Raw genomic sequence first — 21,840 nt, 5'->3', positions numbered from 1 at the left:
TTTATTTATTTATTATTTGAGAGAGAGAGAGCCATGAGTGTATGTGCATGTGTGGGCAGCCTGAGGAGGGGGCTGAGAGGAGGGAAGAAGGCCAGAGAGAGAGAGAGAGAGAGAGAATCTCAAGCAGATGCCCCACAGAGCTTGGAGCCCACCTCAGGGCTCAATCCCATAACCCTGAGCTCATGACCTGAGCTGAAATCAAGACTCAGATGCTTAACCGACGGAGCCACCCAGGTGACCCTATTTTATTTATTTTTTGGTTGGTTTTTCCAAGTTGGTGTTCTGTGGAAGACTCTGTCTTCCCATTATTTTGTTTCTCATTACTCACACACAAAAAATTTGAAAACCACTGGCCTGGCAAATAGTATTTACCTGCTAAAGTTGCAAGTTTTGCAAGATTTTAATTTTTTTTTTTAATTTTAAAGAGAGAAGAGAGTGTGCTTACATAAGTGGGGAGGGGCAGAGGGAGAAGGAGAAGCAGGCTCCATGCTCAGGGTGGAGCCGGACTCAGGACTCTGAGATCATGACCTGAGCCCAAATCAAGAGTCGTTTGACAGTTAACCAACTGAGCCACCCAGGTTCCCCAAAGTTGCAAGATTGAAATGACAGAATTCATAAAATGTTTAGCACAGTGACTGTTGATGAGTGAGCACTAAATACATACTACATACTCTTTCGGTAAGTGTTTAGTTAACACAACACCAGGATGATCATACATCTGGTTGGCTTGGGACAGTCAGTCCTGGTTCACGCTGGTTGTCCTGCGTAATTATTAATAAAGCCACCCTTCACTGACAGAAGTGCTTTGGTTGGGGTGATAAGCTGTTTACCCTAATTATGCCTGTTTCTAGGCCACGGAGGAAAGCCATTCCTTTCATTACAGAAGTGGTGCTGGCTGCATGGCTCTGATCCCTTTGTGGCCACAGACTATGACCACCGTATTTGGCCAGGCCAGAGAGGATTCAGATATGCCACCCTTCTAGAAATGTCAGATATCTCATATCCCATTAGCCCGACCAAACACAAAAATCAGTGTCTTCTGTTTCCATGCCGGGAAGCACGTAGCTTGTGTCAGCTGGGGCTAGACTCAGGTTAGAAGGAAAAGAAATGTCGTTTTTTCCCCTTGGCTACTGGGAGGGTGTGTTGAAAAAAGCCCTCCAGATGCCCAGGAGAGAGATTTGGTTTTTAACATGTTAAAATTGTGACCTTTTGTGACTATTAACTCACACATACAGAGAGCAACAGCCTTTCCTGCTGCACCGCCCAGCCCGTATCCGGTCTAATCAGTAGACAGAAGAAATTCTACAGTGGTGACTCACTTCTGGGCTCACAATGGAACTTACGCTCCTTGGCTTTTTATTATTTTTGAATCTGGAATTCTTTCGGTAAAGTTTGGTACAGTAAATTTAGAACAAAAGGTGTGGACGTTAATGTGCCTCAGGGGTAAAGCTTCGACAGCTTGGGCGTGAGTCAAGCCAGGCTAATGTTTGCTGCTGTAACTCAGGTGTCTTGAACAAAGGTTTTCCCCATGTCTTTATACAAATGTCATAGCAAGGAGGGAAAATTTAAATATACATGTTCTGATTCATTCTGACCAGGTATTCTGAACAAAGACACTTTCTCTGGAATAGCTGTGTTCCAAAGTATTTGTGGGGCATAAAAGCCAGCATGGATGCAATGATGATCCAATCATACTTCAATACTCTAGCATATCTTGAATTCCATTTCCACCCCACCCGAAAATTAATCAATTTTCTTCTAAATACCCAGGTTAACACTCAATTAATTCCAAGCCGAGAAGAAGGAAAAGGTTGTCCTGGCAACCGCTCGGGAGATTCATTTGGCATAATCTGTTTTTATAAGAGTACCTCTTATTATGGTCTCAGGAACTGTGATGTCAAGTAAATAAGTCCATTATCTTTTTCTGGGGCTTCATTTTTAAGTTTCCTTAAAAGAAGTAAACCAAAATGTTCTATTTCTGATCTTCAAATGAGATCTTTGAAATTCACTAATTAAGGGGAGTTTTGCAGTGAGTTGGAATGCAGAGAGACATGGATAAATGTAAGGGTACGGTTAATAAAAGTTATACGAACAGGTGGAAATTTTAGCTTTGGAATTATTTTAAACAAGTTTTGGGAACAAAGCATACTTTGGGGATGCCTATTGGCCTGGAAAACTGATGGCTTATATATACCTCTTCTTGGATTCTTATAGTTAAAGAGAGAGAGAGAGAGAGAGAGAGAAATCACCACACTAGAGTGATTAATCAAAACATTTAAACAATGATATGACGCACACTGGAAGCACTTTTCTATCCTGTCTGGGAAGCCACAAGCAAGGTCTTTGGATGTCATTCCAATTTAGGCCTCCAAGGTAAGGATGTACAAAGACAACAGCAGATTTCACCACTGACTCTCTAAAAGGAGGATTAGACAGATTGTTTCCTGTTTCTGGGGAAGAAAAAAAAAAGAAAAAAGGAAAGAAAAAGGCCTTGGGACTGCATAGTATTTTATGTGCTTTACTTCCCAAATTCTGTTTTCGAGTTCTTCCAGTGTCCAAAGACGCCAAATGAGATTAAAAGAAATATCATGGGAAGAAGTTGTCTGAGGTCAACCTGCAAGGGAACACATTCCTTTCATCCCTGCCTAGATGTCTTCTGACGGCCACATGTTGTTCTTTAGTCATCCTCTTCGTGCATGGGAGGCAATTTTTGAGTCTTCTGGGCCATTTTTATTATGACGGATTACTATTATTTTTCAAAGGGACAGGTGTCTCTCTCATATTCAGTGTATAAATGACGTTCTGTCACTATCTCATACTGCAAAACCCAGGCACACAGAAGCCTAAATGAATCTTTTGTAGTAGGAGCTAAGTATGGTAAAAGCTAGTTGGTTTAGCTTTAACAGCAACTAGAGTTATCGATTAGATGGTATAGTCAGAACAATGCGGTGGTATTGAAGATTAGAAGATTTAAGGGGTCCATGGGGGTCTCAGTGGGTTAAGAGTCTGATTTTTGGTTTTGGCTCAGGGCATGATTTCAGGGTCATGAGATCGAGCCCCATGTCAGGCTCCTTGCTCAGTGCAGAGTCTCTTAAGACTCTCTGTCCCCCCCCCCCCCAAAAGACTCTCTGTCCCTCTCCCTTTGCCCCTCCCCACTGTGCATGGTCTCTCGTTCAAAGGAATAAATCAATTATATATATAAAAAAATTACATAGTTTAAGCCAGGTATGGAAGGCCTAAGTGATAAAACATGATTATACTGGGTTCAGTTTAGTGCCAATGTTATGGGCCCTGGTTTTTTTCCCCCATAATTCTTGAAAATTGTTGACCTATGTATGTATAGCAACCTTCCATTAGCAGGAAAACATGATTGAACAAAATATCCCTTTTCATCATGCTGGCCAATTGAAAGCTCATCATATCTATCATGTTCAGATATTAATAATAATCTAAACTGAAACCCATCAGAGATAAACAATTTTCCCTGGTTTATACAGCAATTAGTTCAGGGTCATTGTCAAAGGCAGGACTAGAATGTGAACTTCCTTTCAATCTGTGTGTAACTCAATTCAGTCTCCCACTCCAGAAAACAACAGTGTTTCTAATCAGAATTTAGACAATCTAATTAGAGAAAAACTGGAAATTTAGATCAGAATGTTAAAAAAAAAACAAAACCAAACAGGCAGTCAAAATTCGTTTTCTGACTTTGGATACATCATTTGCTCCTTTTAGTTTTTGGATTCCCCCTGAAGCATGAGAGACTTGTATAATATTTAAAAGAAATCTTTTAAACCATCCCTTTCCTAGTAGGTGTCTGGCAAGTGTTTTGTCTGTTATTGCCATTCTATTGTTCTCTACAGAAATAAAGGTTCAAAGACTCAAAGAACACAATAGCTAAGAGGAGGTTTAGTGGGCTGGGTGGTTACTTCCCAATCACTGAATCCCAAGATGGAGACGGCATCTTATTGGACGGGTCCTTGAATCCACTTGTGCTCCCAACACTATCAGTAGACCAAATCAACACACATGCATATGCATCACTAATTTTCCAATGCATGTAGGTGCTGTTTGGAGTCACAGAACGAAAATTAATTTATAAGCATTAAGGGTTTCAAAATCCAGTTATCAAGTTGAAGTTCATGAAATATTTTACTCTTAAAAAAGAGGATCTTCAAATCAGAATAGGGTGGGGGACCACTGACATGTCCCATGTCTCCTTTTATACATGTAGGCGGAAAGGCCTAGAATGGACAAGGGGTCACACATGGTATTAAGGCACAGCCAGGATTGGCTCCAAGCCTGCTGACCTCTGGTCCAGTGACCTCCAGCACCTTATACTCTAGTGGCTGCCTGCTTCCTAGTCCTACCAGCCAGTTGCTTGGTCCCAACTGCCTGCTACCTACTTCATCTTCTAATTAAAAATGAGAGCTATGGGAGTGAAGGAATCACTAATGCACTTCTAAATAAAACACTTGTGGGTGCCTTGCACTGAATTTGAACTCCTCCTTGGAAAAAAAAAGAAATCCTAATTTAGTTCAAAATATGCTCAAAAGTATTATTAAAAAGAGAATCACAGACTCATGAATCTGCAGTGAGAACTGTAGCCTCTATTAATAGAAGTTGCCCTAAAGCCAATAAAAATAACATCTTGCCAGAGAACGAGGAATCCACCAAATGGCTTTGTCATTGTTGTTACAATGGAAACATCCATTCAGCATAACACTCATCTCTAAACCAGACCATTGGAATTTATTGCTAAAATGCAGATTGGTGATCTGAGTACAAATTGCCTGCCTTTGTCATGCTGAATAACAATAATCAGGTGCTGTAATTTATTAATATTATTACTTGGAGTCAAGTTTTTGATCCTGCTCAACGCTCCAACTCTTGACTTACCACTCACGGAACAGGCCCACTTCAAGTATCTAAACCACTGGCCTTTCTTCTTTGCTGTTAGCCCTGCCTCGGACTCCTCAGAGGAAGCAGAGAGAAGTGGTGGAGGGCAAACTATTTTAAAAAAGATGCAAAGTGTGCAGCCTTGGATCACTCATGGGCAGAGGCCATTATTAAAGAGAGCGTGAAAGGATGAGGGAAATCCGTGGGGCTGGTACTCGGCAGCATACGAAATACCAGCTCCTCAGTTGTGGGCTCTGTCTTCCGCACCCCATAATTACTACACTCAGCCGGGTGGCAACGTTTTAGTGGTCCCCAACCACACGCTCAAATCCCGACGCCATCCCCAGTCTTCTCTTCACCACCACACCTCTTGATACAACAGTTTATATGTATTATTTACAATCTCTTTTCCTCCCGTTTAGATAGACTTTGGGGAAAGTTTGTATGGTCGAATAAATATGATGGAGAGCTTACAGGAAGTTCAATGGGTTTCTGGGTTGGGGGGACTACCCAGGTTCCTTAAGATTCTCATCCTTGCTGTGAGTATCCAGGTGGAGAGGGCTTCTAAGAGATATAGCATAAAGCTCAAACTTAGTTGGGAGCCTACTTTAAGTTACGTATTTATTTTTGCCTGAATACAGTCCAAGAGGGTCCGGTGTTGGGCAGGCGCTCATAGTTTACTTCATAATTATGTTGTGCCTTGAGAAGCGCAGTCTGGAAAAGTCTGTTGAGGAATCCATCCTTCTATGCCTTCTATGCCTCGGGGCCTGATGCCCAGTAGTAAGTGTTTGGTAAATGTTTGTTGAATGAATGAGTGAATGAATGAAGGAATGTGTACGTGATCTAGGAGCACCGCGCTAGGCAGAGACTTGGTGACTGCTCCACAGGACACAGGACACAGGGGTCAGGCCCATATCCAAACACTCATCCTAGAAACATCCCAGCTCAGGGTCAGCTTCATGGGCCTGTGACCTGCTGGGTCACACCAGCCCCCCACTCTGCTGGGAAGACCCAGCACCTGGCTTGACGCTCTGCTGTCACCTTCTTGAAGTATTTGATAATTTTTCTTCACGTAGGGCCCCCAGTTTCGAATTGCACTGGGCCGTGGTAGCTGATCTTGCCCAGGGGATCCCTTGCTGGCTCTTGTGCTTGGTCTCCCTGCCCTCACCTGCGCCCTGGCCACGGCTCCCCACCAGTCTTCACCACAGGGCCTCAGGTGGGCGCCACTTCCGGCACCCTCTCTTTAAGTCCTTTCCATCAAAACCTACGTTTGGGGTGTATTCCTCACGCATGGAGCCACATTCTCTCTCGCTCCCCTCCTCCAGCTGGAAAGTACAGACCGCCTTGTTTAAACTAAAGGGTTAAGAGTTGAGGAAGCAGAAGGTGTCACCCTCACCTCCTATCTGCACGTTCAAAGGACTTCAAAAAAGAATGACTCTTTGAACCAAAGCTTGGCTCTTCAGCAGTGGCGTTTCAGACATCCACCACACAGGGATATTTTAGGCTCCCTCCATGGACAGATATTTTGGGATGAGCCAACCTTTCCATGTTCCTCAAACTATATCCTTAAGGCAACTGCTGACGGTATCACTGTATCTCTTCATGAAACAGCTCTCATTCCTAGGAGCCATTGTTTTAAAATTTATGGTGTCATTGCATTTTTTTATAATTGGCAAAGCATGCCCAAAAAGATATGGTTTTGTCAAGCAGTTTTGCAATAAACATATTCCAAAAGACAGTTTACTTTCATCTATCAGGATCACACCTTTTTTTTTTTTTTTTTTTTTTAAATTTTTATTTATTTATGATAGTCACAGAGAGAGAGAGAGAGAGGCAGAGACACAGGCAGAGGGAGAAGCAGGCTCCATGCACCGGGAGCCCGACGTGGGATTCGATCCCGGGTCTCCAGGATCGCGCCCTGGGCCAAAGGCAGGCGCCAAACCGCTGCGCCACCCAGGGATCCCAGGATCACACCTTTTTAAGAAAGAATTTATTTATTTGAGAGAGAGAGAGAGAGAGAGAGAGCATGAGCAGGGGGGAGGGACAGAGGAAAGGGAGAAGCAGGCTCCCTGCTCAGCGCTGTGTCCTGATGCAGGACTCAATCCCAGGACCCTGGGATCAGGACCTGAGCCGAAGGTAGACACTTAACCCGCTGAGCCACCCAGGGGCCTCATGATCACACCTTTTGAGTTAGAGGTTGGAAGTCCTGGATTCCCAAAGAGGTCTATTTTGCTAGTTTCTTAGCTACATGACCTTGGATAAGTTCCTTGACAATCCTGAATTCTTTCTTTATTAGAAAACAAACAAACAAAAAGCCAGAGCCAAGGAACACCTCTTTTCCAACTTTTGGGTTCATTTTGGGAGTTAAATGAGACTTATGAGACATGCACTTTGAAGGCCATCGCAGAGAGGCGATGGTGATTAAATACATTTCCAAGTGTCAACACTGTGTTCTAGAATGTCCACAGACAGATTGAGGACTGAAGGCAAGGGTGACTGCAGGGCCGAGGGCCGGGGACAAGACGTGAGGAACTGATGAAGGCTGGGGAGCTGCAAGAGCAGAAAGGTGGGTGTTCAGATTTTCTGGGGCTGGTTTTTCTTTTACCCGCGTGAGTTGAGGATGCGGTCAAAGGCAGCAATCACCTACACACCGGGATTGCCATGATCCAGCATGGCAGGGGACAAGATCAGAGACTGCAGCAAGAGCAAGAAGTCTGGGGGAGAAGAAGTTGGGATGAGGTGAAGGAAAGGGGGAAGCTGTTCAGTCTCGCTTTTCATAATAACCAGAGGAGTGCACAGCAGAAGGGAGACGCAAGAAAGAGAAAAGCTGTGTTGCCCCTGTGAAGGCAGGCAGGGAAGGGAAAACCGTTTCAAGGAAGGTTTGGGAGAGAGCATCCACTTCATAAACAACAGAAGCAGCTGCTCAGAAAGAATGTATGTAGAAGAGATGCTGATTAATGACTCCGTGGAAATGATTTCCAAACACATATTGGCAGGAATTCAAAGCCAGGGGGTTGGGAGCCCTCAGATCAGCAGAGAAGTTGGGCTATGTTTTGGAGATCCTATCAGGAATAAAAAGACAAGCTTTGTGGGGAGACCTTGGTGGTGATGGAAGGCCAAGGCTAAAATTTCTGACCGTTTGCTTTAGGAAGGAAGGAGCCGATAGAGGAGGCATTGTGATATGGTTCAAAAATGTATTTGTGATTCCACGCAGAGCTAGAGGACAATTTGGTGGAACTGACAGGGGGACGTGACTGGGAAGTGGGAGCCAAGGTGGAGGTCAGGCCACAATGGCAGGTGGGGGAGGTAGGTGGCAGGGGGAACAGGCAAGACTGAAGAATACCAATGAGCCAACCAAGCCCATTTCTTCCCCCCAATGTGTTGTTCCAAACAGGATCAGAAAGGTGCTGATCAACTCGGTTTGGACTCAGCCTAGAGCTCTGTAGGGGCCTGGTGTTCACGGAGTTGCGGCCATAGCCCGAAAGGGAGCCGGGTGCAGGGGTATGAACTGGAGCCCCTGAGGGATCTGGGGGTCCCTTGTGGGAGGCTTGTTTACGGAAACACAAAGCAAGAGAGGTCAAGGTCACCGTGGGAACAGCTCCAGGAGGACTCGACGGCCGCCCTTTAGCCTCCGACGCTGGGTGAAGGTAGGCCCCAAGGCCTGGGACACACGGGACCCTCTTCCAGCAGGACCCCGCAGCCCTGGATGGAAGGACCCTGAGACAGCCATCATAAGACAAGGAGAAGAAATCCCTGGAGCTGATTTCATGTACAGAAAGGAAATATTTTTGGAAGCAGTTACATGTGGGTAAGGAAAGGGGGGAGTGGGAGGGGTAGCGAGAACATGAGAAACTCGGGCTGAGTGTTCTACTAAGGTCGTCACAGAGTCTCATCTTGATACCACGCAGCCCTGAGAGGGACACAGTACTGGGCCTAGTGGGCAGACACATGCTCAGGTCTCCTGCTGTATGTACGTGGATAATAGCAGTGGCTGAACTGATGCGTGTTGATGACGTGCCAGGAACTGGACAGGTCACCTCTCACTCCTTACAACAGTAGCAGGTAGGTACCACCGTGACTTCCGTCTTCCAGATGAGAAAAGCCAGCCCTGGGGAAGTCTTATGACTCGAGGCCTCGTAACCAGGAACTGGGAGCAGCCACGATGCTAACCCAGGCAGCCTGTTTCCAGAGGCCAGAGGTGGAACTGCTACAATAAACAGCTGCGACGAAGCCAGCCAAAATTGAGGGAAAAGGGGAGGGCAGATACACTTGTGAAGACTTAGAAGCTATTATTTAAGAAGAGATAAAAAAACAAAACAAAACAAAACAAAACAAAACAAAACAACAACAAAAAAACCAAGAGGGCTGGGGAAAGGAAAACCACATCTGGACAGAGGTATTTGAATGTTTGATTTTCAGAGATAGGAGAAACTTTTTTTTTCTAAATAAAGATTTTATTTATTCATTCATGAGAGACACAGAGAGAGAGAGGCAGAGACACAGGCAGAGGGAGAAGCAGGCTCCCTGCAGGGAGCCGATGTGGGACTCGATCCCGGGACCCTGGGAATCACACCCAGAGCCAAAGGTAGATACTCAACCACTGAGCCATCCAGGCACCCCAAGATAGGAGAAACTTTACTGATAATTTTAATAACAATGGAGATAATAGTAACACACTGCACATTTGTTGAAGGCTTACTACGTGACAGGTCCTGTTCTAAGTGATATGCATGCATATATGTGTATATATCCATATATATATATATATATATATCTTGAATTTTGAGAACAGTCCTTTGTCACTTTTATTGAAATCCCAGGACCTAACGCATAGTAGGTGCTCAACAAATATTTGTCGAATGAATCTTAAAAGGTAACTATCTACACTTTTAGGAAACTCTAGGACACAGGGCTGAAGTCCAAGAGGCCCAGGTCCCACGGCCCTCTTGTTTTCTTACTTCACAGCATTTATCTCTGTCCGAAATTATCCTGTTTCTTTCTTTCCTTTTTTATCACCTGTCTCTCTCTGCATGAACGTGTAAACTCCAGGAGAAGCCAAGCCTCACTCGTCTTGTTTAGTGCTATACTTATAGTATCGAGGATGATGCCTTGGGCATTGGAGGTGATTAATAAATATTTGCTGCATGAATGAAAGAAGAGAGCCCAATATTTCAGCCTTTTAGAAGAACCCTTTTCCACGATAGCACACTGAGCTGGAGAGCAGAGGCTGGCTGCCCGGGTGCTGATACAGCATCCTTTTCTGTGCCTGTTTTCAAAGAATATCTGTTTACTTTCTCCATCACTGGCTGTTCGTTTACCCAGATGGGTTTAGTTGTGGGGGAGGGGGGGGGTGGGAGAAGAGAGGTCTCTAAGAGTTTGTTTAGTTTTTAACACAGATAAACACAGAGCATCACAAAGGTGACCAAACCATCTCCATATAAAAGCACTTCTTCTACCTCACAGCTCTTAGAATGGCTACCATTAAGAAAAAACCAGAAAATAATAAGTGTTGGCAAAGGTGTATAGAACCCGGGACCATTGTGCACTGCTGGTGGGACTCTTATGTGGTGCAGTGACCCCTCAAAAAATTAAAAATAGAATGACCATATGATCCAGCAATCTCCTTTCTGACTATGCATCTAAAAGAATCTCAACCACTATTTGTACACCCATGTTCATGGCAGCCTTATTCACAATAGCCAAAAGGTGGACGCAACCAAGGATCCAGCAATGCATGAATGGATAAACAAAATATGATATACACACAAAATGGAACATCACTCAGCCTTAAAAAGGAAAGAACTTCTGACCCATGCCACAACATGAATAAATTGTGAGGATACGATGCTAAGCGAAATACCAGGGCCTGGGAGCAGGAGGGATTGGGAAGCTGTTTAAAGGGAACAGAGTGTTGCCAGATGAAAACAAGTCTGGAGACTGACTGCCCAACAATGTGAATATACTAAATGCCGCTACACTGCACTCTTAAAGATGGTCAAGATGGTGGATTGTGTCATGTGCATCATTTCACTATGAAAGAAAATAGAAAAATAAGATGACTCTTGGTAGTATGGCCTGTGCCTCATTGTAGACAATCAAGATCCCAAGGTGAACGATTGAGTTAAGTCAAGTGAAAATGCAGTCAATATAAAGGAATAGCAGAGGAAGACAAAGAGGGAACAGCCCCACCATAAACAACTGTACTAGAGATGGGGAGGGATTAAGCATAAGCTTTTGGTTTCGTACTCTTTTTTTTTTTTTTAAGATTTTATTTGTTTATTTGAGAGAGAGAGAGAGAGAGAGGACACACAGAGTGGAGAGAGAGAGACAGAGCAGGGAGCCCAATGTGGGGCTCGATCCCAGGACCCTGAGACCATGACCTGCTGAAGGCAGATGCTTAACCGACTGAACCACCCGGGCGCCCCTGGTTTGTCCTCTTGCCAATGTTGCAAATAATGCTTTCTTCAATGGCTGTTTGATAGTAGATACACTTAAGCATTTTACACAAATCTCTTAGAGATTCTAAGAGTTTGGAGCCTGTGATGTTTCCAGAGTCAGGCCTGCCTGGATCAGGTTGGGAATGGTAACGCTGTTCTGAAAAGTGAGATCTCTTTTACACCATCCGGTGGACACTCACCTGTCCACACGAAGCTGGCAGACAATGCTCAGCGCATCGACGACTCCTTCTTCTTTCAACTGTCGACAGCCGATGGACGTAGCAATAAAACATCCTGTTCTACCTATCCCTGCGCTGAAAAGCAAAGACAAAGAGTAAAAAAAGGTGGAGGAAAAGTAGAAAAGATAAAATGTAGTCTTTTTTTTTTTAATTTTTTGGTCTTTTAAAACTTTAATGCTGGTACGATAGCAGTCTCGGGGGTACAATATAGTGGTTCAACACCTCCGCACATCACCCAGTGCCTAGCACGACATGCACACCCCGCAATCCCCATCACCTGTTTCACCCATCTCCTCACCCACCTCCTCAAGACAAAAGATATTCTTTTAAAAGGGTAAGGCTAAGTCTCAGACAGCGCCAGGCTTAGCAACAAAGCTCTCAGGCTGAGAGGACCAGCCTGGCCCAGCACAGGGCTTAGACTGTGTTCCATTGCTGAGTTATGTGCAGTAGGGAGAGCTGGGTGGGAGGAGAATAGTGACCAAGGCATTGTCAATATTCTACAAAGGATCATTGGGACCTGAAGTTAGGGAAGGTGGAGGCACTAGAAAGGAGGAGAAAGACTTAGACAAATCACAAATGTGAATCTGGAGGACCGAAGGAGAGGTGGTGCCAATGAGACAAGGGGAGAATTCTCGAAGAAAGGCCAATTTGGTGGTGGTAGGGTGGTGGTGGAGGGAAGGTTGGTCTTGGATATATCGATGTTGAAGTTTCCAGTGAATAACTGAGGATTCACTAGAGTTTGGGAGAAGGATGTGGCCCGAGGAACACATTTCTAGGTCATTTATACCCAGGTGATAGTTGAAGAGAGACACTATCCGTCCAGGAGGGTTCACCCATTCATCTTCCCTGGATGGTAAGTCATCAACCTAACAGGCCCTTTAACTCTCCATCTCCATCCTTCTTTGGCCTTCTGTCCTCACACCCAACTGGTTCAGCAGTTTCAACCAGTAATAGTCTTTATGCAAATTGCCCTCAAATTTACATCTAAATTCCCTAAGTTTCTCCCAAACTCTAGATTAGCATCCCATCTCTTAGCTGGAACTCTTGATGTTACTATTTTGCGCTGACTTTCGTTCAATGCATCTAAATTCAATGTACCTAAAACAGAATTAATTCTCTTTTCCCTCAATGGCATTACCAGTTAGCCACAAGTTTCCCAGCCTAGAAGTCTCGGAGCCATCTCCCACATCATCTCCCCGCTCTCACCTCCCACAGCCAATCTGTTACCGATTCTTCTATTTTCCACCTCTACTGAAGCTTCTGGGCTCCATGCTTTCCTTTCTATAAACTGTGCTCACGTTTTCAACATCTCCTTACTTCATGGTTTGCAATGATCTCGTTATGGTTGCCAAGTCTCGAGTCTCTTCCTGGACTAATTCATGATACACACAGCTGCTAGGTTCATCTTTCTAAAATAGGGATCTGATCATATTACTCGCTACTCAAAAGCTGTAGATGGTGTCCCAGTGGTTACAGGCAGCGCCTAAGCTCCCCACCAGGGTGTTCGTGACCTTGTATAATATGAACATGACTAACTTTCGAGCTTTGAGTCTTTTCACTGTCCTCCTTTTATCCTTTGTGCCATTTTTTGTCATTTACATGAATCACTGCAAAAAATGGCTTTTATTTTCTGACTTCCCTTTCTGTGTTAATGATATTCCTCAGAAATGTCCTCCTCACCATCCTCTAAAACCACAAAAGTTGGTCATTTCTTAAGATCCTGCTCAACATTATTTCAACTCTTAGACGCTTTCTTCAGTCCTCATGGTTCGAATGAACAATTCCCTGCGTAGCCCTCAAATAGTATTTATTTCTCATCGTTGGCACTTGTTTCCTATTGGATGGGATTTTAGAGGAATTCAGAGGTGGATGGGGGTCCCTTTTAGGTGAAGAGTCTATAAAGAGTTGGTCTCACTAAGGAGACAGGATTTGAATTGCACCCTATGAATGGTGGGCATTTTGGTTATCGTGAATGAGAGGGAATATCTCCCGTACGACAATGGTATAAAGAAAGATTTGCTGCAGAACAGGATAGATGATGTGCAATAGTGACTAGACCAGCGTGGCCTGAAGAGAAGGCCATCTTAGAGAACTAGTGGGAAACAAGACTGGACAGGCACACCGAGGCGGATAAAGGATCTTACATGGAAAGCTAAGAGGTTTGGACTTCATCCTCTAAAACAGCAGTGCTTTGTTTTGTTTTGTTTTTTAAGAATTTGATAAAAACTATGAACTCTCACTCCCCAGAAAAGCTCAGATGACTCTATGTACTCTAATTTGTTAAAGTAATTTCAAGTTGTTCACTGACCCCTGTCGTTTTTCCGTAGACCCAGGGTTAATTAAGACTTTTTTGCTTTAGACAACGGGGTGCCAGTGAGAAGTGCTGTGCAGGGATTTCCATGTGATGAAGGAGGGTTTTAGGGACATCATGCGCAAGAAGTGGATGGGGTAGGCTGTGTTGGAGGTGGGGCTCGGGGCAGTGGGGTGTGTTTGTGCAATTAGCCACTGACTTCTAAAATACATGGATGAGGTCATTAGGGCCTGAACTTGGGTGGTTGGACAGGAAGTGATGATTATGGGAGAAGCTTTGAAGGGAAAGCCAATCTGGTGACTGATTAGATACTGAGGCTGGAGTTGAGAGAAGGGCCAAAGATAACTGTCGACATTCGATGTTGAGTGCCTGGAAAAAAGCTGGACTTATTCTTAGAAATAGTCATTAGAAGGGGAACTGGTTTTATAGGGGAAACAGCTAGTTCATTTTAGATATCCTGAGTGTTTTATGATTTTGGGTGGAGGACCATTCCAGCCCCAAAACATGACCCATTAGGGTATCTTTCCTCACCCCTAAGTGAAGTTTAGGATAAGGCCTAGTGTTAGAAACTGGATAATGACTCCATTGGATATATATATATGAATTTCACTCTTAATTAAACTGCAGAAGTTCAAAAAAGAAGGAGGCTAAAGTTATAATTTAAAATAATTATATTTTATTTATTAGAAATATCAAAAGCTACCTTGTAAGGCTTATGACATTAAACAAAGCAACATAAATTATTTCGATGAAGTATGAAGAATAAATGGCTAATTATTTATAATCATATAAATAATTTTAAAACGATTTGCTCTCACTTGGGCACCCTAAAGGGGAAGGGGAATGAGGTATTTGTTATGAGAGTTGTGAGCTAGGTGTTAGGGAGGAGAACCAGCAGGGACATGTTGCTTTTGTTTGTATAGCCCAAATACCCATGTTCTGGTAACAACATTTTGTTCTCCTTTCGGCAAACTACCGCTTACCCACTTCTCACTTCATAGATTTATTTCCATCTTTTTTTAAAAAATGAAATCATTTTTAAACTATCTGACTGGTTTTCACCAAGTTTGACATAATAATAAATGTTATCAAGATACAATTCACGTACGGTTCAGCTGCCATCTTGAAGAAACAAAAAAGCCATCGCTAACTTTTAAAAATGTGTCATTCCTAGCGTAGATGAGACTGATGAGACTGAATAAATTGACAGTAAGTTTCAAGGCAGAGGGCTGAATAAAGTTTCCTGTTCCCTAAGCCATTATGTAGAGGTGGCATTTTTCTCTCTGGTGTCATTGTTGTTTGCTGAAATGCCCTGATAACGCCACCTCATTTCTGTAAAGTATCACCTTGATCAAAACTCAAATATTAAGGAGTTAACCAACTTGAATAAACATTTCATTTACCAATCAAGTCACAACCAGGAAGCACAACCCGCCAGCTCGATGACTTTAGGGAGGATGGACAGTTGGTTAGGCAGAAAGGACGGTTCATCCCTTACCTGCAGTGGACAACCACAGGCCCTCGGCCCATGGAAGCAAGTCTATCTTCTTCAACGTCCAGCATGAGCTGTAGAAGGGGCTGGGCACTGTCTGGAGTCTTGTGATCGGGCCATGAGGTGTACCAGTAATGCTTCACATGTTGGGTGTGACTTCCTTGCTGAAAATAGCAATAGCCACCAAATGCCTCATTTACTTGTGGAACTAAAAGTCATCCAAACCACAATAATCCTTCTATCACTCCCATCTTGCTGGCAACTTACTTCTGGGTGGAAAAAAAAATCTCGGAGATTTCTGAAGAGTACTCTTCTACCTTGGGAAAACTTTACTATAAATATGCTGATGTTAAAGTTTGACAGTCTTGCCTTTGGTAAAAGAGAAATACATATTTAAAATCGAAGATGCATATGAAACATATGTGATATATATATTTGTAACTTGTTTTAATAAACCTAAGGTAGACGCAAAGGAAGCCAGGAGGGAATTGGAATGGGGTGTGTTTCCTGCTCTTAGAACATTCTTGACAAGTGATGATAAACATATTAACCCACATAGGAACGCTTAGTTTTATATTCGGCCCCTACATTTGAATTTCTACATTCATCCCAAATTGCAGTTTTTAGCAACAGTGAGGAGTCCCCGGAACAAAGGAGCTATAAGGGGTCACTAAATCAGATAAACTTTGAGTGAGGGTCCATGCACGTCATCTCAGAGCCCAGTGCCCATCAGGCGGCTCGACGTGGAGTAGGCATGTAAAGGCTTATGTTGAAAACAGTGCCTTCCCATTTTGAATTTCCCTCTAAAAGTCTTCATGGCAGCTCTGCCTCTACTCTCTGTGATGCTTCTGTTCCAGCAGTGGGGCCCTAGATAGGATTGACATCTTTGAGATGATTGTTCTCTAGAAGCAAAAACAATACCGTGGCAGTGTTCCTCAGCATCTGCTGCCCGTAATTTAAATAAGATAACTTTTGTGTGACATAATCTGGTCTGGGGAAAGTCCCCATAAATTACTGTAACTCCGAGTTTGTGAAGCTCTCATCAACACTTCAGGCTTGTCTTGCCTCCCACAGCCACCCACAAACACAGATTTTCTCTTTCAGTTTCTAGGCCTTCCTAAAAGCTGCTTAGACCAAAGTCACTTTAAAAAACAAAAAACAAACAAATAAAAAAAAAACAACAAAAAAACTCCCACAAATCATGGTAGAGTCTCTAGTACAAACCTTTAGTTAAAGGCATTGGAAAGGTGAAAACAGGATGTTTTGTTTATAGGAATTAGGGGATCACAACATCCTACTTAGTGAATTTTCCTTAATGCCTGCTTATATCAATTTAATCATTCCACATACTATGAATGACAAAGAAATACATGAGGGAATGGTAATCCTTTCTCTACGATCTTGACATTATTTTTCAAGTTGAATCTGCAGTGCTTATCAGGATAAATAATTTCAGAGTAGAAATGTAACCCTGTCATATCATGTCCTTTGTAGAGAGTTACAGCTACATAATCTTACCTTTAAGACAAGGTTTCGAACCGTATAGTTGTCACATTCATTTACATTGATAACCAGAACCTCAACCTTCCCATATATTCCTCTCTTTTCTGGCCAGTATAGTACACATTTCTGGAAGAGGAAAAAAAAGAAAAAACACAACATAGCAGATATTAATGATTTCACCGGCCTTGGAGTACTTTTCATTCAAGTACCTCAATAGTTTTTATTTGGCTAATTCTAAAAATGTCCAGTACTGATTTTACAGGATTGGAAATGTGCTAAAACTACTGAATTGTACATTTTAAACAAGTGACTTTCATGGTATGTAAATTATATCCCGATAAAATCTTAAAAATGAAGTATCAGTGTTTACACATGCCTCTCCAATGCTATTGCTACTAATCCCGTACAAAAACAGGGCAAAATTTCCCCAAACCCAAAGTTAAGAACTAAACTGAGAAATTAAGAATTAAGATTCAAATATTAGACTTTATCAGGTGATGACTAGGAATATTTTTTTCAGTCATTGAGCCAAGTCACATTTTCCTGCTCCATCAAGTTGAAGCAATAAGAGTATCTGTGATGTGTTAGATGCCATAGAATGAAGGCTCCCTAGTATGTGAAGAGGATGGAATGATCATGAATACATCTATTGTATTACATTTTCCAGGACCAGTGGTCTTTTCACTTATAGGGTCAACTGAAATAAATGTACCACAAAACTATTTAAAGAATAGCATTTTTATAATGGGTCCTCTTTGAAGGGTTTAATAAGAGTAATAATGATTATATTGCAACTGAGGCATTATAACATGGTAGTTAAGGCGCGCAGGCTTTGGAGCCATAGAACCTAGGTCCAAATTTTGGTTTTGCCACTGATTATTAGCTGAGAATCTGTTAAAAAAAGATACTTAGGTTCTGTGGCCTCAGTTTACCCATCAGTTAATTCACGAAAAGTACTTAGGACAAAGCCAGACATACAGTATACATTTAAAATACGTTGTCTTTCTTAATGTTGTTCTATGTTTAGGTTATTGATCTAAATGATTGGATCATTGCTTCATTATTCACTAGATCATACATTAAATACCGTATTATTATTATTATATCTGAGCTACATTATTAAAAGAAAAATACAAAATGAGATTCAAGCATACATATAGGTTCATATTATGTATTATTTTGCCTTTTAAACAGCTGCAAAAGAAAAAAAAAGCTCACTATGAATTCTGACCACATAGTTCAATGATGAAGAATGTAAAGTGTGGAAGTTGGTTTTTTGTTTCTTTTTTCTTTTCAAGTGCTCAGAGAAGCAATGTTAACTTTAGAAATATTGTTCAAATAGAACTTATCATTTTCTGGCAAACACACATGCACATTTATAGAGAAATTCCTTCACTTGTTGCCTTGAGTCCTGACCTTTTAGTCCTCAGGACGTTTATGTCAAAGGCATAGGACCACACTTGAAAAAAAATTAAGAACTTCTAGGTTCAAAAGAGCAGCAGCCGAATCCCAGATTTACAGAATTAAAGGAAAAAAAAACCATGCAAAGTATCAGAAACACGCCTCGGGAAGTCTATCCTGCTAAGTACTAAGCACTCCACCTGCCAGCGCCAGGATGGAAGTCACTTCGCCCGGTGGAATCACTGTTTCTTTCATCCATTACAATAAGAACACATTTGCATCCTCTGCGTCCTGGTCCTTTTCCAAACAAAGTAAATCATTCTCGCCCCTATTTACATGCCCCCTGCCCCCCCAGACCGTCCGGCAATCAGGCTGAAGGCATCCTCCTGGCTGACATAACATTGAGAAAAGAAACCTTTTAAAAATAAAGCAATTTATTTCTCTCCTCATTTACTAGTGCCAAATGTCTCAGATTTCCCAGGTTTGTTAAAGAGAATCATACTAACCAATTTGCCTGGTTTCTTTCAATGAAGCATCAATTATTTCGCTGTGAGACCCGAGCTATTGTGTATCTTAAAACCCATGCCTCCTGGATGAATCCAAGAAGAGTGACAAAGAATCTTGAAAAAGGTACTGAACAAAGAAAGAGGCCTTCAGCGGTCCAGCAGTCTGGCATATGTGCCCCATTGTCCACGACGCGCCCTGAGCAGCAGGCCCCTCTTGGAGAAGGTGGCTCTTGAAACTGGTCAGAAAAGCTGCAAGGCAGGAGCTCCAAGCCTGCACCCTGACTCTCAACAATACCCGAACGAGCTTGTGCACCTACTTGATAAATGGAAGCGCTGCTCGTTTCTCTCTCAAGCTTGCCGGGGCCCTCTTTGAATGTTTTTCTTGACTCTTTACCAAAAATGCAATTGGCAGTCAGCTCCCAGTAGACAATGCAATGTGACTTGTTCATTCAAACAACCCTTAATTAGCATCCCATCTCCTTTCTGAGATACAATAGCTTATTTTTACACACTGAATACATTTTTCCCCCCCTTTTAGGAGAACGTAGAAAAAGAGACCAGATAAGTGTGGGTGCTTTTGAATGTGAGGTGGGGGAGAGCTGCATATGTGGTTGTTGAAAGAGCACAAGTTCACGTTCAAATTATTTTTGTGAACAGCTTTTTAGGGCTCCTTTATCGCGGTGCTAACAATGATCTGAAAGAGGTAGAAAATGCAAGGAAGGAAAATGCTTTCTTGCAGATAATATGGTGAAGCCACACTAATTGTAGGTAATTCAAAAGAGCATGCTCTCTCTCGCGGAATACAATCCCAAATTATCACTATTCTTTGCTAACTGGGCTGATCCTTTCAGTGAAATTATCTATTAATTCCCCAAATTCATAATTTGGAGGGAAAAGAGGTTTTCAGAGGCTCATGTGTCTCTTGTACAAACAAGTGATTAGTGAACTCTGACCGTAAAGATCCTGGACATCAACCAGTGCTTCATAATTAGTGGTTTATAGCAAAAGTGGAATTCAACACAAAGCAGTGCAAGCTCCTTTTATGATTTCTTTTCTCTTTGACCCTCCCTCTCACTTCCATCACATGGGGGCTATTTGGGTATAGAGAGGAAGGAGATCTAGCTGGTAGTTTAGTTGTCTGGAAAAAAAAAGATCTATTTTTAAGTTACTTTCTTTTTGAATTCTATGCATTTGAAATAAAAAAGATTTGCTCTCTGAGCTAAAGACATGTATCATCACATAGACAGCGGCTCTGCATAAATTAAAAAGAAGATGGGCAGTTTCATTGGGGTTACATCCGCATATGAGATCTTTAGGATGGGTCGGGTCGCCTGCAGTTATGAGTTACTTTCATTCCTGGAGTTCCATCGAAGCATCACCAGCACAGGTGCAGCAATTTAATATTACAAGTACCTTCACCAACATATCATTAATCTCACACCAGGTGCTGTGGAACTAGGTACACCGGGTTAGGTATAATTATTATTATTATTATTATTATTATTAATCATTTTACAGCAGAGGAAACTAAAGTTCAGGTGTCCTGATAGGGGGCTCTGGGATAATGTCCTTGGAACTAAAACTCTCAGGGCAAGCATCATTTTAAAAATTCAGTTTTTTATCTCAGATGTCTACTGCCCCTTCACCAATCCTTCTTCATGCACCACAGTGTTCTCGGGCCACTCGCCTACTGAGCTCAGCACTCCTGACACTGGAGCTGTACCTTTCTCCAAGGGCTACCTACTTCCATTCAAACATCCTTATGGCAGTTGTACCCATGAGTGAAGCCCAGTAATTTAATTTTACATAAATTAATGAAACATGAAGGTGCAAAAAAAAAAAAAAAGGAAGGAATTTGTTCTGGGAAATGATTGCACAAGTTAAATAAGTTTTCATTGGGGAAAAAAATGACTCAGCAGTCAAAAATAAAAAAAAGGACTCAGTAGACAGGTGATAATTATAAAAGTGCAAAGTTTGAAGATCTACGCAGGGTTCTGCATTCATAATTCCTTTACAGACTTTTCTGTGTTTTCTCTCATTTTGAAGAAACTGAAGTGGGAAATTCGGATGATGTCTAAAGGGCATGACTTACATAAGCCATATGATCTAGAGCTCCAGCTTCGCCAACACTAACACAACTGAGTTCTATGAAAAAAATGAACACATTTTAGTGTGAACAAATGTACATGTCTTAAGATAAAGTAAAGCATTAGAGTTTTTTGGTGGTTGTTTTTGTGATTTTCCACTAAATTTCTTTTGGCTAATTGTGTTGAATAAGAGGGCTGCTTCTTTTTATTTTTAAGATTTTATTTATTCATGAGAGACACACAGAGAGAGGCAGAGACACAGGCAGAGGGAGAAGCAGGCTCCCTGTGATGAGCCTGATGGGGGACTCAATCTCAGGACCCCAGGGTCACACCCTGAGCCAAAGGCAGACGCTCAACTGCTGAGCCACCAAGGTGTCACAAATAAGAGGGCTTCTAACTATGGTTAAGAGTAGAGTGGGCTAAAACAAATGAATAAAACCTAGCAAATTAAAAATTAAGGCGCCATTATATTTGGAACGTAAGCATACTTGAAAGGACAGGTGAGTCATTTTGCTGGAGAGCTGTCAGCCTCTGAATTTCAGGCCACCCTTAATTGCTTGGGCAGTAGAAACATAGGGTATGGGAATGAGAGCTAGGCTGCCTGGCCTTGCTGGGCAGGTCTCGGCCAGGCTGCCTCTCTAAATATTAGAATAGCTAATTCTGATTGTCCGGGAAAGCTGAAAACTGGTCAGTACATGCCAGGCTGACCTTTTTTTTTTTTTTTTTTAATTAAATTTAATTTATTTATTCATGAGACACAGAATGAGAGAGAGGCAGAGACACAGGCAGAGGGAGAAGCAGACTTCCCCGCGAGGAACCTGATGCGGGACTCAATCCCAGGACCCCAGGACCTCAACCGGAACCAAAGGCAGATGCTCAACCACTGAGCCACCAGGTGCTCCACTGCGCTGACCTTCAACCTTACCTGCCTTAATCTTGTTATCCAGACACCTAGTTCTGAGAGGTGG

General features: G+C 42.5%; 1 protein-coding gene across 4 annotated transcripts in view; it reads right to left on the bottom strand.

The window, feature by feature from the left end:
* The window catches only part of PTPRR (protein tyrosine phosphatase receptor type R), a 235,325-nt gene that overhangs the window by 5,933 nt on the left and 207,552 nt on the right, over positions 1-21,840 (bottom strand). For all 4 annotated transcript variants that reach the window (XM_041757500.1, XM_041757503.1, XM_041757502.1 and 1 more), the window contains 3 exons: positions 16,894-17,004; positions 15,382-15,539; positions 11,534-11,647 (listed from right to left, as the gene is read on the bottom strand). In XM_041757500.1, coding sequence (XP_041613434.1) covers positions 11,534-11,647; positions 15,382-15,539; positions 16,894-17,004 — 383 coding nt within the window. The remainder of the gene's footprint in view (positions 1-11,533; positions 11,648-15,381; positions 15,540-16,893; positions 17,005-21,840) is intronic.

Source organism: Vulpes lagopus, chromosome 5, assembly GCF_018345385.1.
Source record: "Vulpes lagopus strain Blue_001 chromosome 5, ASM1834538v1, whole genome shotgun sequence".
Classification (NCBI taxonomy): Eukaryota; Metazoa; Chordata; class Mammalia; order Carnivora; family Canidae; genus Vulpes; species Vulpes lagopus.
The sequence above is the reverse complement of the archived record's forward strand: the minus strand, read 5'-3'. Positions and strand labels throughout refer to the sequence as shown.